The 20,644-nt window shown below is 39.7% G+C and overlaps 2 protein-coding genes across 3 annotated transcripts in view; one reads left to right on the top strand and one right to left on the bottom strand.

Moving 5' to 3' along the window:
• Positions 1-13: 13 nt before the first annotated feature.
• LOC126399057 (galectin-3) lies at positions 14-8,583 on the bottom strand. 2 transcript variants are annotated; one of them, XM_050058805.1, is made up of 6 exons: positions 8,505-8,583; positions 5,496-5,542; positions 4,614-5,279; positions 4,351-4,439; positions 1,439-1,610; positions 14-663 (listed from the first exon to the last, which is right to left on the bottom strand). In XM_050058805.1, the coding sequence occupies exons 2-6, from the start codon at positions 5,535-5,537 to the stop codon at positions 505-507; spliced, it is 1,128 nt and encodes a 375-aa protein (XP_049914762.1). In that variant the 5' UTR covers positions 5,538-5,542; positions 8,505-8,583; the 3' UTR covers positions 14-504. The 2 variants fall into 2 exon arrangements, with proteins under 2 accessions (XP_049914762.1, XP_049914761.1); XM_050058804.1 differs by lacking the exons at positions 5,496-5,542; positions 8,505-8,583 and having other exon boundaries at positions 4,614-5,441.
• pak5 (p21 protein (Cdc42/Rac)-activated kinase 5) overlaps positions 2,231-20,644 on the top strand; it is a 154,836-nt gene continuing 136,422 nt past the window's right edge. Inside the window, exon 1 of the mRNA XM_050058803.1 lies at positions 2,231-2,269. The gene's annotated coding sequence lies outside the window, so the exon portion shown is untranslated. The remainder of the gene's footprint in view (positions 2,270-20,644) is intronic.

Below are 20,644 nucleotides of genomic sequence, written 5' to 3'. Positions count from 1 at the left end.
CATATATAATAGACCTTGTTGTTTTTTTGCCAATATTAGCACGTGTTTAATTCTCAGTTAGTAGCAGTTGAGTAATATAGAAAATATTGTACACAATAAATACAGTAACAGTAGCATCTAGATATAGGAAAAGAAAGCTGTGTGCGTATTAAAGGTCCAGTGTGCAGGATTTAGGGGGGTTGCAGTCTGCACCCTCAGCCACTAGATGCCACTGAATCCTACACACTGGACCTTTAAATTGTTACCTATGTGGTAGAAGAATATAATAGAATGAGCTCAGCTCGTTATAATTAATATTACATCACAAATGAACACTTATATGTTTGATCTTTAAGCATAATAAATTCTACAATTTTAGTTCCTGTAAAATGTAGCCTATAGATGGTGTGTTTATGTGCATGTTTCTATTTGTTTACATTTCTGCTCATGCATTTACAACACACTGATACATGTCTGTGTCCTTAATGTGTTTATTTATGTATTGTGTGAGTGTTAGCGTGCTTCCTATGGCAGTGTCTCCACATTGACGCAGGTGAGGACGACATCATGCAGGATGTTGATTCTGTCGATCTGGTTGAGCTCTCTGATTCGGTGTCGGAACTCGAACAGCGGGATGTTGTTCACCGCCACCCTGAACGCCTCGTGGGTGCACAGGATCTTCATCTGGAACAGAGCAGAAAAGGAAGGATGTACTACTTTCATCTGGACTGTGGAGCGGCTCACATGCAGCGCACATTTAGAAAGAAAAACAAGAATCATTTATCATGATTTCATTTAGGAAAAATCATTTTATGGGGCCAAATCTTCTAACTGGAAGAAAAAAATATGTTTTATATAATTAGGATTATTTAATGCCAGAAAATGAAACTTAACTAACTGAAGAATTGAAACTAAAACTGAAGGAAAAGTCTAAGAGCCCTGGTGTTATTGCTGCCAGTAGACATGGACACAGAGACAGAATTAGCTCCTCGTATTAGTAACCTCTTGGCGATGCCTGTAAAGCGTAATTGTTATTGATGTTATTGAGCAACACAAGACCCCCACTGACCTCCAGGAGTCTCCCTGCAGTGCAGCAGTACTCTTATCTAGGGCCAGCTTGCACAAACGACTTTCCAACCCTTTCCATCTTTTCCAAACGTTAGCCTGACGTTAACCATGAGAGAGTGACCTGGAGTCAGTTAAAGGCACCATGTGGAACATATTGGGAAATTCACACCACAGACAAATGAGAGCATATTAAAATGATTAGTGGCGTCTGTTTATGTCTTTTATTTGTGTTGTAAAAAAGCAGAAGCGGGTTAGTGGAAGCAGACACTTTGCTTCGGGTGAACATCTGTCTCCAAATGAATGTGGTAATGATTTATTGACATTAACATGCAACACACAGCAGCCTTAAACACAGCTTTTTAATCTACTGATTTCTCTCTCTTACGCTCACCTCAAATGGGCTCCCTTGAGCGAAGGGGAAGGGTCCCTTCAGGTCCCTCTCTTCTTGGCCCCAGCGCTCGCCCAGTTTGTGGTTACGCACCAACGACTGTTTGCCCCCCTCACTGAAGCGGGGGTTGATGTGGAGGGCGATGTCATTGCCTCTCAGGAAGTTCACTGTGAACCTGTGGATGACTAAAGCTGGTCAGACTGTCACTGAAACTGTCTGTACAATTTATCTGTCCTCCATTAACTGGAAATGGAAAATGGAAACTACAGACTATGGTTTACATGCACTGTAGACTTGTGATGGACGTTAAATGGAATTTTCTATCAATCTATACTGAATATAGTACACACTGGTTATGTATGTGAAAGTGACGTGATATTACATGCATAACCAAACTGATTTTATTATTATAATTTTAATTTTTCCTTATTTTATATGTGATTATTTTACTGTTTGTATAAAACTTAAACATAATCAATGAAAACAATGTTAAAAAAAGATTTGTATATTCTGTATGAATGTTAAAATTAATATTATGAACTTAAATAAGTATTTCACCACTGGAAATGTGGTCTTCTTATAAACCTTGTCTGTCAATGCGGTTAAACAATGCCAACACTTTTGAAATTTGTGCTACATGTCCAGAGAAAACAAAGAAAAGAGCTCTGGTATTTGTTCATCCTCAAGAGGCAGAAAACCTACAACTACCAGAATGCACAGCGCCACACAGACGCCCGCTGGTGCGTGACGTACTGCGGATTCGCCATTTTACCACAGGAAACAAACAACATGGTGGGCGACCGGTAACAAACGACCTCGAATTACAGCTAAACGGTAAGCTAAAATACGTTTCTACAAATACTTGTGTGATAAAACGGGAACGCAGTAACAGAAACTTGGTTTATATTTTATTAGCACTGCCTAGTTTTACTGTTTGATCTCATTTTTTTCAACCTACGAAACATGAAACAAAATGGCGCCCACTTCCTGGTTACAAGTTTTTGTACTACCACCAAATAGAGTGATAAAATATGTTTCTGTAGACATTTTAGGCGAGAAATTGGCAGTACAGGAACAGAATATTGGTTTATATTTGTTCAGCACTGCCTAGTTTTACAATTTTATCTGTTTGGTCACAGTTTGAGATACAGAGAATGAGGGGCAGGTGTCTCTTTAGCCACATATAAACTCTTTGGGTGCGTTCAGGGTCACATACTTTCTCTTTTAACTTTAGTCTGTACTGCAGCTGTCCGTACAAAGTACCTACTGTTGTATACAGTATTCACACATACTACTTCTTCATAACATTATGTGCTGAGCTTTGACCCTCTCTTTCATATGTCCTTTATTTTGGAGATAAAACAAAATGCCTTCACTGAGCTTCCCAGAGACAGAGATCAACCCTTTGCTGTTGATATTTTTCAATACGTTTTATAACTGCATACTTGTAGATTCTAACATATTCCTGATGGTAAAATTACATCTGCATTGTTCTGTCATTGTTATTTAATTGCCTTTTTGTTGTTGGTTATATTTATGATTATTTTGTTCAATTAATTAATATTCCTATAGTAACTATATGACTAGTCACCAGTCACTTTAATGTTGTCATCCCTCATTGCTGCTTCAGTCAGCTGTCATTGAGCTGTCAAGCTGTCATCTGTTTGCATCTGAGTTAGTCAGAGGATTGTGGGTCAGAAAAGCATGCTGACTTGCATACTGCAAAATGCGACCGGATGTAGTATAGGATTGCAAGGGTATGAAATTTTCATGTTTAGATAACCATCTTAGAAAATATCGCGGTTTTGCAGCAACATGATATTGCAGAATTATTATTATAATTATTATAGGCCTATTATTATCATTCAGAATGATCCTTAAAGGAATTATACGGGAAGGGCTAGTTTTTGGGATACCTATAACATCGGTACCTCATCCGTATCAGCCAATATTGGCTTTGAAATGAACTATCAGAATCGGCCAACATGCTTTTTCTTAATTTGCACAATGAGTGGATATTACATTCATTGAAAAGTATTGTATTTCATGTCTCCATCTGCTGGTGGGTCATCATGATAACAGTGCATTATAATACATGCATAATATGATATTAATTCCTCTAGAGAGGAGACTTGATGATCACTAAAAATAGGAAGGGAAAGGTAGGGAAGTGGATGTATCAATATCGGTATCACTTATTGGTCAAATGAGTTGTTACATAAATACATATTAAGTATCGACCGAGTTATTTTTGGTAACAAACGTTTAGCCTAATTAGTACTATAATTAAAAGTTAAAACCATTTTTTAATGGATGTGTAAAAAGCCTCCATTTTGAAAATAACTTAAATAAAGGTGAGATTTTCTGTTCATTTGTTTTTGCAATAACACAGATAAGCAAATGTACACATTACGATAACCATCAATTTCAATACAACAATATGCTTTGAGACTGGTACCGTTGCAACCCTAATGTAGTAGGGTGTTTTTGGCATACTGCATTTGACATACTATCAATTGTCACATACTCATTTTTTTTCCTGTCTTACTAAATAGTATAGTAGTATGGGTATTGGAATGCACAGTTTGTGTCCATGGTGGAGGGCAGATGAAAATCAGACAACTATAGCAACTAAATTATATATGTAGATATATTTTATATGTTCCTTGATGAAAATGCAGAAGTACAATCTGTAGTTTGAGTAACAGCACTAGAGCCAGCAAAACATTTTGCGTCTGAGAGATGAGCAGGGAGATCTGTGCCCTGGTTTACCACAGTTCATTTACACTTACTATTCACATAACTATGACACAAAACTGGTTGAAAATCAGCAAATTATCCCTTTAAGAGAATATGAAAAAGAGTGTATAGGAGAAAGAATGGTTCAGAGAGAGATCTAAGTTCATGTAGCTTACATCTTAGCATTAGGTTTGACATGGCCCAGGATGGTCATCATCATCTTGTCATAGACCCCTCGGGCCAGGTTCAAGTTGTATGGCACGCTCTGAACAGCAAGAGAGAGAAAGAATAACATTAAAACAACCTGAATTAAAAAAGAACCAGGTGGTCAAACATATCCATCAGTATTGTGGCTTCTATCATCATCCATCTCTTTTTGTCCTTCCTGTACATTAACAAAGAATACTCTAAGATGCGTAAGTCACATTCTTTGACTCACGAGAGGTCCAGATGTGGGTGGAAGCCAGTGTGGAGGCATGATAGATGGATGCTGTCCAGGCCATCCTGACTGTCCTGGGTTATAAGGCCAACCAGGGTGGGCAGGCCACCCTGGTACACTTGGGTGGATGCTGGCAGCAGGAGCAGGAGCAGGTGCAGGGACTGGGGCTGGAGTTAAAGTTGGAGCTGGAACTTGAACAGGGACTTGAGCAGGAACTTGAGTTTGAATTGGAGCTGGTGGTTGGGGAGTCTGGTACTGGGGTTGCTGGTATTGGGGAGGCTGGTACTGAGGAGGCTGGTACTGAGGAGGCTGGTACTGGGTGCCTTGCCAGCAAGGCTGGCAGGGCTGCCCTGGAGCCTGACCTGGAACTTGAGCCTGAGCTGGAGCTGGGAATATAGTTGTGGTAGATGCAGTGGCTGGTGTTCCAGCTTGAGCCGGGGCTGGAAATGAGATCGGTGCAGGGACAGAGACTGAAGCTGGCTGAGTCCCAGGCCAGCAGGGTGTGTTTGGCTGGCCAGTCCAGCACGGTGCAGGCTGGGTGGGCTGTCCTAGCTGTCCTGGCCATGCAGGGAACCCGGCTCCAGACTGCGGCAGGCTCGGCCAAAGGCTGTTAGCCTGTGGGGCAGAACCAGAGGACGGGCAGCTGCCACACAGAGCGTCAGAGTGCTGAGAGGGAGGAGGAGAGGGGGAGGATGGAGAGGGGTCAGGGTCAGGGTCAGGGTCAGGGGCCAGGACGGAGTAATGAGGAAGAGAGAGGGTGGAAAGGATGGAGGACACCAACTTGCAGTTGCAAACATGGCCGTTTGACATAAGCAAAGATTCAAGCATCTCTATTTAGATGGAAAATGTGTAGAAAAATAGTTGCAGTGATGTCATTCTTACCAGTGTGGAGATCTGAGAATTTGACGAGGTACTTACATCCATGCTGCCTGCCAAAACAAGATCACTAGTATTTATTCATTATCTTTAAAATGTTTTGTATCACAAACAAATCCCAGAGGACTTTACAGACACAGAAAACTAAAGACAGAACGAAACCAAAATAGATCTCAGTCTGTAATCAGAAAGGAAACTAGAAATAACATGCTATGGAAACTAACAGCCTACGTAACTAATAAAAAAAACGTCAACAAAAAAATAATTAATTTCCTTTTACATCTACGGAGCACGCACTGCAGTCTGACTGAGCTTTAATGAGCTGCACAGAGAGGAAATAGTTCTCTAGGTGACCACCAGAGGACTCTACAGCTTTGTCTACATGTCAAAGTATCAGCAAACAGTGCTCCGCATGATTGTCTGTCTCCGTGTATTGTTAACTGCAGCTCATTGGATGCCACGGGATGCACTAACTAATTGAATGATGACCGCAGTGAGCATCCTGAGTCATGCAGAAACATAATGGCATATTGATTCAGGGTTATATCAATGACTTATGTGCACTTAGAGAGGAATGTGTACTAACAATGATTCTTTGGTGTCCCGGTCAGACCACAAATATATAGTTGTGCTTGTGACTGCAAATTCAATAACAGTTACAGAATGATCTGACTACCCAGTCCTGCTATTTCATTCTTAATGTTTGTTATTATTACCTAGGAAACATAAGTCAAGAGAGGAAATGTAATTCTGGCCTATTGTAGGTGTTTTAACTGCAAAAATATTATTTGTTATTCAAGTGTATTAATGCAATCGATTGAATCACATATAATTAGAATGCATATATTTTTGTTATTTTAGTTTTTTATTGAAGTTTTTCTGTTTTAAGAACATCAACACAAAAAACAAACACATATCCACATTGCATGGATAAAGGTGCCTTCCTGTCTTTTACATTTCCAGCACATTATTTTCCAGTAAACCCAAAATAATATTGAATCATGAAGTATTTTGCAGCGTGTAGATTTTCCCCAAGCTTCTCTTGCAAAATTTGCCTGTACTGGAGATTATCTTTGCTCAAGAATCCGTATCGATGTTCAGATTTAAATCCCTCTGCGAGATGAGTCTGAGATTCTCGCAGTTGCCATATATTGTGTTAGCCGTAAGATGGAAGCTAAATTATTATTCTTATGTAATCTAAAATAGTACTCTATCATATTATCTTCCTCAGGAATGCATATATTTTTGTAATTATTTGCAGTTAATAAATAAAATGAAAACAAATGAAAAAATATAAAGAAAAAAATGCTATGCCCAAAAAGGCCACCATATTGGCAAATTTAATCATTATCATAAATAAGCTTAACATATTGCCATTATTATTACTAGGCCGTTGCTTGACTGCTGTGAGTACAATCAGTGTCAAACACTGTACCGTCTCTCTATTTCATTACTTTCAAATGTAATAAAAGGTGGAAAACTAGATTGTATTATGACTGTTATGTAGGCTTTATCACTGTCGACTGTTATAGTTAGGGATGCATGATATTGGATTTTTTGCTGCTATCTGGCATGCCGATTCCAATGATGATGTACCAATATTATTAACTTGGCTGATTCTGATAACGTGCCGATATTATCTTGCATCCCTAGTTATAGCTTTTGTAAAGTTTTAGTATGTGATAAAAAGAAAAGGTCATAAAAAATCATGGTATAGTACCTAGTAAAAATGTCATAGTGTATGCACTTTTCTTGCGTGGCCCTGAATTGAATACTGGCTTCTTAAAATGGCACTCAATCACCAAAACTCAAAGAATCTAAATTTGGTTTCAAAATGCTTTGAAATGGTCTAATTAGCCGTTTCCAAATATTTCTCCTGGAGGGAATTCCCCTCTTGCTGAAAATGGTCCCGCTCCCTGCAGGGTTGGAAATTAGCACTGTTGTAGCATAAACAAGACTTAAAATAAGAGAGGCTTAGACATGGAGTTGCACATTTGAGCGTTAACTCACGAGAAAGCCAAAGACTCGGTACATCGTGGCAATTTATAGCGTCTGACAATCAAGCAGTATCAGTCGACTCATCTACAGCTTTCCAATACTTATTAAAAGGTGTTTCCTGTCACTAGGCGACTGCTCTCCTGTTATTCAGACAACCAGCCCTGAGAACAATTGCTTTTCTTCACATAACCAAATTTGACCAGAATCATGCCAGCTCATTTAGCTCAAGTCACGTCAGGATAATAAGTTTATGTCAGGTCACGTACAATATAGCATCAGTCACCAGCCAAATGCTAATAAGATATGCAAGTGGCTGCTAGATGTGCTTCACTCACCAGCTTAAAAAACAATGGTAGGATAAAAAAGTTAATTTCCAGCCACGCCCCCCAGTGTTAGATAGGTGATTACGGCCCTGTTACCAATCAACCAACAGCAATCAAACTGATATACCACATCTAAACATAATACAGTTAATTATATTGTTGCAAATAAAGAGTGAAACGATCAAGTTGTCTTTTGTGTCATGATAAAACAGAATAATAAGAGTTGTAATGGAGTCAATCTTATTTCAGCTGAAAGGTCAAAGCACCAACACCTGGAGTGTCCTTCATTTATCTGTCAAAGAATTACAGATGCAGTCGCATAATGAAGATAAAACTAGGAAGAGGGAGAACAGAGAGGCCTGCGGCTTATTGATAACTTTTATGAGAACAGGAAAAAAGCAAGGCTCTCATGCACAGATGAAATGTGCTCAAGGACACACTGAAGTGAAAACAGCACGATATTACATGTCTATGCGTGGCAAAGATAAATTTTGTCCCTACACTCACTTAGATTAAATGTTACGACCTATTTCTTCAGAACACTGTTGCGCTGTACACACCTTTCACTCTACAGCAGGACACTAGCCTGGCACTCTTTTCCCAGTTCCTAATAAATCTTCTACTATTGGATGCATAGAAATATAATATACATTTTGCATAAGCTGCCACAGATAAGATTAAGACTACAAGTTACCTTTTCTTGTCTTTAATCCTCAGGTGCACTCAGGAGCAGGCTGCAGGCCGTGGTGTCGTATAACTGAATCAGTCAGCTTGTAGACCAGCACATAGAAACACTCTTATATAGCCACAGGTCCTTTCACCACTTGGCCACTCCTCACCTCATCACCACATTCAGAAACAAATACCACAGCCTCACATGTCACATACGTAAATGAAACATATATGTTGGTGATAAAGTTTTAAATATGGAGCTGTTTTGTTTGGTTCGTTTTATCGTGATTGTCTTTTTTTTGTACTGCATTCCCCGTACAATTCACAACACTTTATTTGTACCTGTGGGGCAATTTGCAGCTGCACATAGAGTAGGTTACACAATACTGGAAATTTAAAATGTGTAAAAATGCAGAAAAACTGCACACATGTAAATCCAAAAATAAGCTGTGCAAATAATGACAAAGATATGACAATGAAGATGATAATATTAGTGCAAAGTACACTGTGCACATTATTATAATGATAATATGAGAATGAAAATGATAATATAGTGCAAAAAAAGAGTAAAATTAAAAAAAGAAAAAAGTTATGATGGTCTTATAAACTAAAACTGGAAAAGAGTGTTTGAGTAAATACTTAAATTCTTGTTTGGAAACATCATCAAAACACTGAAATGTACAAGCAATGTAAAAATGTTTTATTCTCCACCAGTTGACATTCCCCTCCTTTACCTACACTCTATCCACGGACAGCACAATGACATGTTTTAGTGCTGATGTGTCTGCTCCCCTGTTTGGCGGTCATGGGACTGTGTAACACTCATGCCATATCTGCACACAGAGTGACACAATTACAGCAGATAGACAAAGAAGTCAAGACTCTGTTTTCTGTATGTTCCAGTGACTCATGCACTGACAGCTGAGAGGTCAGGCATTACTGCTCGGGTCACCCTCAGTGTTAAGTCACTGCGTTGGGTTCAGTTTTCAATACAGGTGTCCATACTTAAGATTGAATATTTCCCTCTGGATGATGGATGTTGATTACGTTTTGAGCTAAGTTTCGAGCTAAGTGTCTCACCTCTTCCAGTGTTGTGGTGTGTATTCTACCATAAACATTAAACAGGAGAGATGTCATGTTAAAACTCAGCCAAATAAATCTTCACATAATCATCCAATGAATCTCTGTAGCAACGCCTTCAACAGTGACAACATAACACACAACATATGTGGATTCACACAGTTGCACTGGTTGTCCTCACACCGTTATTAGATTAGTAATTATCTGAGCTGAAAAATGTCAGAAATTGCAGAACTGCTTAGAATGCAGCGACTTAATCCTCCGAGAATTCAGCGCCTGACATTTATCCAGGGTCTTTAATTTTAAACTCTATCTGGAGACAGAGAGTAAAAACCTCCTTTTATATAGTGTACAGTGTATACAGCTCACTGTAACTCTTGCAGCAAAGCTTGACCCTTTCATTTTATGGAAGTAGCCACTTAGGGTTACAAATAACGGTATCACACACAAGTGCAACTTTTGGCTGCGATGTAGGCAGTTAGTAGAAAAAGCAGAGTAAAAATACCATCACATAGTCTTTAGGGATGTGTATCCTTTGGACTTTATTGATACTGACACTTATCAGTACTGTTTTTGATACTACTCTCTATAGTATAGTGCAAAAAATAAAAACATGATATGAAAAGATTTATTTTACTTTTTTTTTTGCGAAACAGGCTGTATCACTGTAATTGAATCACTCAGGGCATTTGTACACTGTCAGTTTATGCACCATCAAGTGCTTGTATTTGCCTCTGATACACTGATACACCCTGCGAAGATAGATCTGTGTGTTAAAGAGTAATATCATTTTTGTTTAACCAGAAACAGCCCTGAAATTTCCATCACCAAACCCACCAGACCCCATTTGAATTAACAGTCATTTTAGTGTGAATAAAGGCAGCATATTTTTTACATCTAACTGAGTGAATTGGGGTTTATTTCAACCAAATCAAAGCTGGTGATGTTGAAACAGTGGAAAGACAAACCAAGATGTTTTTTGTACGTTTTATTTTGTTTCTCTTGACGTTGAATGCAGTGTGTTTTATGATGATAAAATGACTTGTTATTTAAATGGAGTCTGGTAGGTTTGGTGACAGCGATTTCAGGGCTGTTTATAATTAAACAAAAAAGATCTTACTCTTTAACTATAAGGTCTGTCTCTGTAGGGATCCTTTCCATAATGTTGTCAGGCACTTATAATAACAATCTGAGCCCATCAATGGTAAAAACAGACACTTTTAGAGGACGTAAATTGATGGTGCTCAATTGCCCCGCAGGGTTTACATTGCAGCCTGTCTCGTTTCTGCTAGCTGCAGCCCTCTTGCTCAATAGTGGACCAAATTCAAAACTAGTTGTTCCCATTAGTCCCTTAGAATAAAAAACATGGTAAAATTGTGTCTAGGTTGAAAAATACCGAAGTTTCCCTTTAAATTGTGTCCTGAGTTTACTGCATGTATGATGAGTACAGAGAAGATTTTGTCAACAAATCTGGTCTGGCTGTGAATATGCCGTAATGATGCTTCACTACCAGAAGCTAAACAGAAAACGATAGTCATTAAGCTTCTCAGAAGTGAATAGAAATTGGTAACAATGAAAAAAAACAAACTGTTTCGCTCTGTCAGAGCGCAGAATGTAAACTTGCATTTACGGAGCGTTGAGTGTAATCGACTTTTTATTTCCCACTTTGTAATGAATAAAACCAAAAACAAGCAAACAGACAAACATTTAAATCATTTTAAAACAGGTCAACTAGATCAAAAACAGTCCTTAGACCGCTTAGCTGACAGATTTACACAGGTCAGGCCTCGTGCATAGATATTAGAAGATATATTAATCTGGAACTGTAAATTGAGTCGCTTTACATAGGGGAATAAGGTTGTCCATGTTTAAGAGAATTTGTTTATAGATCCCTTGACAGTATGTCTGATTTTTTTGTTTTGTTTTAGTCAGTTGCAATAGTGCAGATAATATGGTTCAATCCATGTGCCAGTGATTTCTGAAACTTAAAAATAGTGATGGGCAGAACCAAAACATGTGGACATGATTTGCAGGGGTTTGATTACATCCTGCACAACTGGGATCTACATCCTGATTTTGGATAGTCTTGAATGTAATCGTCTGACACTGGCAGCTTCATCAACATTAGGGTACAGTTAGGAATTTTCCAGCAAGGTTAGAATTAACATATTTATCGTTACGGGTAGCAGTCCCTTTTGTTCAGGAGCTTACTGATATTTTGGTACTGACCAGTTAGGAACCGGTACCAGTTAAGTACTGGTTCTTGATACACATCCCAATAGTTCAAGCAAACAGTTTTTTAGAATCTCTAATGCATTATAATGTATGGAGGAGTAACACATCATAATCTGGTATGAAAAAACAAACAGTGGAATATTAGCATGCAGTTCTACCAGTAAACACCACACTAACTGGCCAATGCAGTATCATATTGTGTTATACCTACATGTACAATAAGTACAAAGGCACACACACACACACACACACACACACAGTCATTAATTCTTCATGAGTGTATGAGTGCACCCTGCAGTCTGACCCCTGAAGGCCAGCTGAGCCCCACAGTACCACACATTAGGCAAGTAAAGGGTGTGGCCACGTTGGACAATTTGGGGAGTTGCAGCACTTTGTGTGTGTGTGTGCGTGTGTGTGTGTGTTTGTGTGGCAGCACTCGAATCTGCCACACAGTTGAACTGAGCATCTGCGCTGATTAGATCCTAATGTCTCATCATCTCCTATAAGCTGTTACGAGGCAAATTGTGTCGTTCCTTTATTGTTTTTTTTCCAAATTGATTTTCAAGTGTTTCCAGAATTAAATGATAAACAGGCAAATGTTTGTCACTTGGCCGCGTGCAGCAGGGACTGGTGTGTTTTACAGCAAACTGAAATGTATGTAGCAGCAATAATTATGTGGTTGTCAGCATATTGATCAAATTATATATTTACCATTAGATCAAGTAAGGCTGAAATTTCATTCTTGACATCAAAAGCAGCACTTTTTTGTGAATAGAAATTAAAGCAGCACTAATTCTTATAATACAATCTGTGACAGAGGTCACTTGTAGTGACAAACCCAACCAAAAGCAGGTGTTTTCAGCTAAGACAGTCTGATAGAAGTTACTGTGCGCTGCCTGCCTAACACCAAATGGCAAAGTTAGCAAATTTCACGTTAGCACATTTCCAGCAGTGGTTGTGGCGACAATAAATGGGTATTTTTCTATGGCACCATCGGCACATCTCCAGCAGTTTTTGTGATGACAGCGTTTGGGTATTGAAGTGAGGATGGCACATTTCCAGTGGTGGCTGTAGGGTTAAGAACTTTTTCAATGGGATATCAGCAAATTTGATATTTCTGAAGGCAGTATTGGCACATTTTCAGCATTGGTTGTTGCACCAACAATAGAGTATTTTTTAAAGTGACTTCAGCACTTTTGAGACGGTGTTGTGTTGACAACAGCTGAGTGTTTTTTGAAGCATATTGGCACATTTCCAGCGGTGGTTGTAGTGACCACAATTGGGTATTTTTTAAGGCGACAACGGCACATTTCTTGTGGTGGCTGTGGCAACCTCAACCAGTTTTTTTTTTTAAAAATTGACCTGGGCACATTTCCAGCAGTTGTTGTGGCATCAACAATTTGGTATTCTTTAAGGGGACATCGACACATTTCTAGCCATGGGTGTCGTGACAATAACTGGGTATTTTTTAAGGTAATGTCAGCACATTTCTAGTGGTGGTTGTGGCAACAACAACATGGTAATTTTTAAGGTGACATGGGCACATTTCCAGCGGTTGTTGTGGTAAGAGCATCTGAGTATTTTTAAAAAGCATATCAGCACATTTCCAGCGGTGGTTGTGGCGACAACATTTGGGTATTTTTTGTGGGGACATCGACACATTCCAGCTGTGGTTGTGGTGACGCTTACAGCATATTTTTAAAGGTGAGGTGAGCACATTTGCAGACATGGTTGTGGTGACAATAACCAGATATTTTTTAGGGCGATGTCAGCACATTTCCAGCAGTGGCTGTGGCGATAACAAAGGTATTTTTTAAGATTAGGTCAGCACATTTCCAGTTTTTTGTGACTAAATATAATCACTTTTTAACCACAGCATTTTTTCACAACATAAAATTGAAACATACAGAAACATACAATGCCAACATTTATTCTGGCAATGAGCTGTTTCCTCAGTAGTTGGTGGAGACCAAAACAGAGCTAAAAGCAGAGTGAATATTTGACTTCAGGTGACCAGAAAAACTCTAAGTGAATTCTAAATTTGCTCAATATGTACTTTGCCAAATCCAGCCCGTGATAGGGTATCAGGTGACCTGCTGACCATTTTCTAAATAAAATAAGGTGCCAGAGTGCAGTAAAAGAATCAAAATAGAGCTTGTTTACCAAAATAAAGTGCCAGGGGAAGATCACCCAGACATCCTGACAGAGGTCTGTTCTGACTATTTGTATATTAATCACTGAAGTTTGTTATTAACTGGCCCTTGGCCTTCTGGAATTTCGCAAATGTGGCCCCTGGGCAAAGCAAGTTCAGTATCCCTGATCTCCTCGGTAGGTAAATGTATGCAATTAATACTGTCATAAAGGTAGAGCTCACATGCAATACTGCCTTTCATAGATCAAATACTAAAGGGAATTTATCTCTCTGCTGGCAAGGCACTAGATCAGCTACAGCAACCTTGGATATGGACATGAAACAGTTTATCAAGGACACTTTAGCAGTGTGAGCGTTTGTTGTTTAAATCTGAAGCTCAAACTTGGCCTTGTGGTTGAAGAGTTCCTCTCTTATACTTACTCCCTACCTCTGCTGCACTAATGCAATACATCCCACATTGAAGAATCAAGGCCTCACTTCCCATCAGACAAACAGACTTGCTATTTGCCAGTGAATCTTTTAATCAACTTTCTGTATTGACAAAAGTGCTCATTCGTGAAGAATCTGCGGGAATAAGTCAGCCCACATTGTCATATTCTCCAGCACAGTGAACAGGCTTTAGACAACCACCAAATGAAGCTTCATTTGAGGATGGTAGGGAATTCTTTTGCTTGGGCTGCATATTGTCAGACAACATTTCTTGCCAGGAAACAATCCAGAACATTTGGTCCATGGTTAGTCTCCTGGTTGGCCCGTCAGCTTGTCAAGAGCTGGAACAGGCAACACTTGTTTCCTCAACCCTTCTCTGCACTCAACCCAATCTGTCCTTATTGAATAATGTGATAAAAAGTTGCAATAAAAACACCATACAAAACAAATATAGCTCAAGTAGTGATTTGAATTGGAGAACAAATTATGGGGCTTCGCTCGAGTGGATGGTTACCATGTGGCCGTGACATATGCTGTCTGATGGGAGAGGGAGTAATGATGTCACTTGCAGGAGATCTCCTTTTGTAGTTTCAGCCAATGGGGGAGCTGAGGAAAAAGGAGGCAACCGTGAGGCGTGCTGCTGTTAGGCAGAAGAGAGCAATCTGGCAGGAGCAGGGTTTTCCAAAGCGACGTCGGTGGCATTAGCCTCTGATAAGCTCTGGGCCTGGTTCCAACACTCGTAAACTGCATCCTCCTTGACTCCCTTTTCTCCCCTTTTCTCCTCCTCTTCACCACTTCTGTCCCATTAAAGGTGCAATAAAAGAGACAGTTCTACAAGGGAATCACCACAATCGTAAAAAGGTCACATTTGCTCACCTGTAGTCAAAGAGTGGTTTGAATATGAATCTTAATAACCTGTAGCTGTGTCTAAAGATGCTTTGTGCCTTCAAAGAACGAGTGAACAAGAAATATAAAATCAGAAAACGTGTGTAAGAGTGAGGGAGATGGTTTCAAAGAAAACTACAGTTGCCATGGGGACAGCAGCACGTTCTTGCAGAGACCTGAGTTGTTGTTTACGTGTCTGTCCTCATCACATCTTTTAGACCACTATGAGATCAGTCTAACATCACAAAGGATTACGTTATTCACTCAAGGATGTTGTGGCTCATGTTTCAGACACCACCAGCAGCCACTAATACAACTTATAGTTGGATGCACTATAGTAAACTGTGTGCGTCCCATCATACACCACTAGATGGAGATGTCAAATCCTCATAGGGGGGGTTAGTAGTCATGCAGTATGCACTGTTTGCTCCATGGAAGGCAGTATGAGTCTGTAATCTATGGATATATCTGATCAGCTGACTCATGACCAAGCCAGAAAGCAGCGAAAGGATCCAATGAAGCACTATAACCATTAACACTTGTTTTCTATACCAAATATTCTGTGCAATTATTCAACTGTGCAATATTTCTCTCCTCTTGAATTTATTGTAGTTAAATTTCAACATATATTTTATTTCAATGCACATTTCATTTCATTTCTACTTTATTTTATTTTATTGCTTTATATTTACACACTTTGATGTCATACTCTTATTCTCACTTCTTAACTTCTTATAATTGTCTATTCTTTACATCGGAGCAGCTGTAACAAATCAGAATGAATCAATAGAGTATTTCTGATTCTGAAAATACATATGTTGAGCCTCTGGACAGGCAGTCGTGAGAGGTATCTTTAAATTTTGTAGCTTTTTTGATGTGTTCGGTGATAATAGTTTTGTAGTTTTAATGGTAGAAGAGTTAAAACAAAATCCATCCAAATCCTCAAATTCCTGCAAGCAGTACAATCCACTTTAACAATCATCTTTGTCCTCTGTGGGTGACATGACACTGAGGCCTTTATTTTAAACACCATGCGTGCAGTCTGTTTGAATCCTAATATACTGTGAAAAGGACATCCTGAGCTTTTTAGTGATGTAACACAAGTGAGGGTGACTGGCAAAACATGTCTTCTGTCTTTTCTTTTCTTTTTTTATACTTTCTTTTTTTTTTTAACCAAAAAAAAGAAAAGGCAGAGAAAACCAAGGACAGCAGGCAGGGACATCACAGGTGAAGGTTAAATGCTTTAGCCTACATCATGTAAAACAGAAAATGAAGCAAGGTCACTTTGTAGTATCACGATTAATGGGTCCTTTATGCCCATGATCGTCTTTTAAGATCACAGAAATCCTATAATCCAAGACTTTGATTCATGGAAAGCTACACTGTTTTTAAAGAGGGAGAAATCTTCCACTCATTCATAAGCTATAGTCCATCCTGTATGTCTTAATACCGAGGGAAATAAAATGAAATTCACCAAACAAAATAAACATACAAATAAAAGATAATTTCAAAGTCAAAAAAGATTTAGATTTTTTCCACTATTTTGCACATTTTTAGGTTGTTTGAGACTCTTCACTCAGCCATTTTCTGGTTATTGCTTTTTTACAACCTGCTACTGTTTGTAATAATATCTGTCATTTCAAAAGGGGAGTAATTGCAAAAACATGTTTTATTGGCAGTATAGGAAATAAGTGATCACGTATGAAGTTAGAAGTTATATTGTAGGATTTAGGATTTATGAGAGTAATATTTTAAAACTGGGGAGGCTTGCAACATGGGACGGCTGCAACAAGGGCAACCATCCCTGAGCTGAGCAGCCATATCAAAACAGACTAGAACTGTAGTTTTCAACATAAAAAAGTCATTGTGGGGTACATGAAAGGATACTTCATCCAAATACAAATTTATAGTGCTTTTGAATTTTTTTTATTTATTTTTTTTGTTTTTAAGATTACTGCATAACGTAGACATTTAAACATGCACAAGTCATTGTGATTACATACAAGTATAGTTAACCCAAATATAATTTTAGTGATGATCAAGTCTCTTCTGATGACTTTGAGCTTGGCGATGGTAAGGCCCTCGACGTTAAGTTGGAGCACTGCCAGACCTTGGTTGGTAGGGGTGTCCGCCCATCCTGAAGGGGACGTTCTCTGCCTCGGTCTTGAACCTTGGCTTGTAACTTGGTCTGCCAGCTCGATGATTCTTCGGCGACATTAGTTTCATGAGTTGGTCTTGCACCATTTCTCACTACTCGCAGGGGAGGCCACATGTAGGCTGTCGTCATCCCCCCCAGCAGACCAGCGATGGCCAGATCAGCAGGCTCCGAAGGTTGAAGAACGGGGTCCCACAAGGCTCCGTCCTCTCACCAGTGTTGTTCAACATCTACATTCACGACCTGCCGGATTCGACTTGGGGAGCTTCCCCCCAGACCCTACGCATATCCACAAAAGCCCTGGTCCTACCCGTAGCCGAATACTGTGTCCCTGCCTGGAGCAGAAGCCCACACATGAATAAGGTAGACACTGCCATCAACAGCGCCCTCCGGATAGTGACTGGTTGTCTGAAACCCACCCCCGTGTCTCACCTGCCAGTCCTCGCTGGAATTGCTCCAGCCAGTCTCTGACGGGATGGGGCTACCCTCACCCTGGCAAGAAAAGCCCAGAAGTACGACTGGCACATCCTGCACAAAGCCACAACAACACCGGCGCCACCATGCAGGCTCAAGTCTCGCCATCCCTACAACAAGGCGGCACAAGAGCTGCTGCAGTCTATTCCTGAGGACTTGTCCAGAGACGCCTGGCTGGCAGCATCCTGGAAACAGACTTGGGAGACGGCTGGGCCCTCCCTCATCCACCGATACATCCAGGACCCAGGTGGCGGTGTAAAAAGAGAAGACCTACCACGCTATCTATGGACCTCGCTGAACCGTCTACGCACTGGGGTCGGCCGCTTCAAGTCATCTCTGAAGAAGTGGGGCCTATTGGACAGTGCGGCATACGAGTGTGGCGAGTCTGAACAGTCTGCACATAATCACCGGTTGCCCCCTATACAGCCCACCCTCAGAATCCAGCCTCTTCGACTTAGGACTGGAGACGAGGGCGTGGTTGCACGACATTGAGTTGGCCATCTGATGATACACAAAAGAAGAAGAAGAAGAAGAAGAAGAAGAAGTCTCTTCTGTAGTGGAATTAACATCATGTAATACATGTATACTCTTATTGTGATGGCCCACCAGCAGATGGAGACATGAAATTGAATGCTTTTTAATATATATAATATAATATTCATTTATTGTGCAAAAAAAAAAAAAAAATCATCTTGGCCAATTCTGTTAGTTCATTTTAAAGCCAACATTGTAGGACATTATCGTGCATCCCTACAGTTGTCAATTGTTGTCTGCTACATCAGCGTATTGATGCCATTAAAAAAAAGATGACGTTAAAATGTATGAATTCAAACATGCACAATTCATTGTGAGGTACATAATCACTGGAGTTAACATCATCACACGATCATGTCATTATTTTGTATAAATGTAATCTTCTTATTGTAATGGTCCAATAATTAATATTAAGCCATATTTGTGCATCATACATTGAATAAATCATGCAAAAGAAGAAACTGTATTCTGTTTGTTTTCAGTCAAGGGTGAGGAAGAGGGTTACGAACAGAGGAGCTCCCCACAAACAAAATGCAATAACTGTTATTTGATAAATATTATTCAATTAATAAATAATACCATTATATTATTCTATGAATAGATATAATATTACTGCACAACAATGCCTATTTTGATAGTGCTATGCTTAGTGAGACGAGCAAAAATTAATTAGTGAAATTTAATGTATTTTTAACATGTGGCAGCTGTCCCAAGTATTATAAACAATGATAAATAACATTTTTGAGAACATTTGTTTCTTACATCCCAGTTACGTTAGTTAGTTAGATTATGTGGGATGATATGTCTAATTCCACTGCTTCTGTGTCATGTTATCAGCCACCCCAAAGCATTCAACTGAACCTTTTAATGGCACCTTTCGTGAGGTTTCTCAGTGATACAGTTTGGATGACAGATCACTTCACAGCTCGTCAGTCACAATTTATGTCGTATTTTGAGCCCACTTACTAAACTCTCCACCTTCCCCCCATGTGGCTATATGAGAAGGATAGGTGTGGCCGTCCATAAAGCCCATAATAAGTGTAGCACGGCCTGGAATAGTCCTGAGCTGAAGGGGTGTTCCCACCACGTACAGTCTGGGCTCACATTTCCCAGGGGATTTATGGGTGGTGGAGGCCGCATGGGAGACAGAGCAGGCGAGGACAGTATCATCACAAGAGGACAAATCATTGGAGCAGGGAAAAGATCTGGTAGTGAGGAAGAATGTGTCAGTTTGCAAAGTGGATACCTACATGCAGCCCAATTGCCAGAATAAATTGTTTGTATTGTACATTTCTGCAAACCACAGATACATTACATTTCTATGGTACTGATTAGGGACTTTACATTTCAACAAGGCTGTGGTTAATGTGTGGTTAGTTTCCGGCAACCAAGACAACAACCTCTTGGTAAGGAAAAGATCCTGTTTTGGCTAAAATACCCAGATATGGTGGAAGGTTGTTGAAAAGGTAGTCCTATCTCTGTAGGAAACAACCACTTTTCTTGGCACTATCCCTGCAGGAAACGTAAAGATTTTTCAGTAAAATAAACTGCTTTTTGTAGCACTGTCCTATCAGGTAAGGTGGCGATGTCTTGGTAAAAAACAAAAACTTTTTGTGGCACTATCCCCACAGGAAATGCAGTGATGACTCAGTACAATAAACTGCTTTTTGTGGCACTGTCCCTGCAGGAAACGTAGCGATGTTTCAGTCAAAAGCAAATGCTTTTCATGGCACTATCCTGACAGGGAAGGCAGCAATGTCTCAGTAAAATAAGCTGCTTTTTGTGTTACTATCCCTGCAGGAAACATAGCGATGTGTCAGTGAAAGAAACCACTTTTCTTTGCACTATCTTGGGAGGAAATGCAGTGGTGTCTTGTTAAAAAGTGAATGCTTTTCTTGTCAAAATCCTGGCTGGAAAAGCAGTGATATCTCAGTAAAACAAACTGCTTTTCATGGCACTGTCCCAGCAGGAAATGTAGTTATGTTTCAGTCAAAAACAAATGCTTTTCATGGCACTATCCTGGCAGGGAAGGCAGCAATGTCTCAGTAAAATAAGCTGCTTTTTGTAACACTGTCCCTTTAGGAAACATCAGTCAATCAATTTTATTTATAAAGCCCAATATCACAAATCACAATTTGCCTCACAGGGCTTTACAGCATACGACATCCCTCTGTCCTTATGACCCTCGCAGCGGATAAGGAAAAACTCCCCAAAAAAA

The sequence above is a fragment of the Epinephelus moara genome, chromosome 12, assembly GCF_006386435.1.
Source record: "Epinephelus moara isolate mb chromosome 12, YSFRI_EMoa_1.0, whole genome shotgun sequence".
NCBI classification, from domain to species: domain Eukaryota; kingdom Metazoa; phylum Chordata; class Actinopteri; order Perciformes; family Serranidae; genus Epinephelus; species Epinephelus moara.
The sequence above is the reverse complement of the archived record's forward strand: the minus strand, read 5'-3'. Positions and strand labels throughout refer to the sequence as shown.

Excerpts from the sequence above, each read along its gene's own strand:
- LOC126399057 (XM_050058804.1), bottom strand. The coding sequence starts at position 5,441 with ATGCTTGAATCTTTGCTTATGTCAAACGGCCATGTTTGCAACTGCAAG. Across the intron at positions 1,611-4,350 it reads GTCAAACCTAATGCTAAGAT|GTTCACAGTGAACTTCCTGA; the intron begins GTAAGCTACATG and ends AGTCATCCACAG. Across the intron at positions 664-1,438 it reads CTCAAGGGAGCCCATTTGAG|ATGAAGATCCTGTGCACCCA; the intron begins GTGAGCGTAAGA and ends GCTCTGTTCCAG.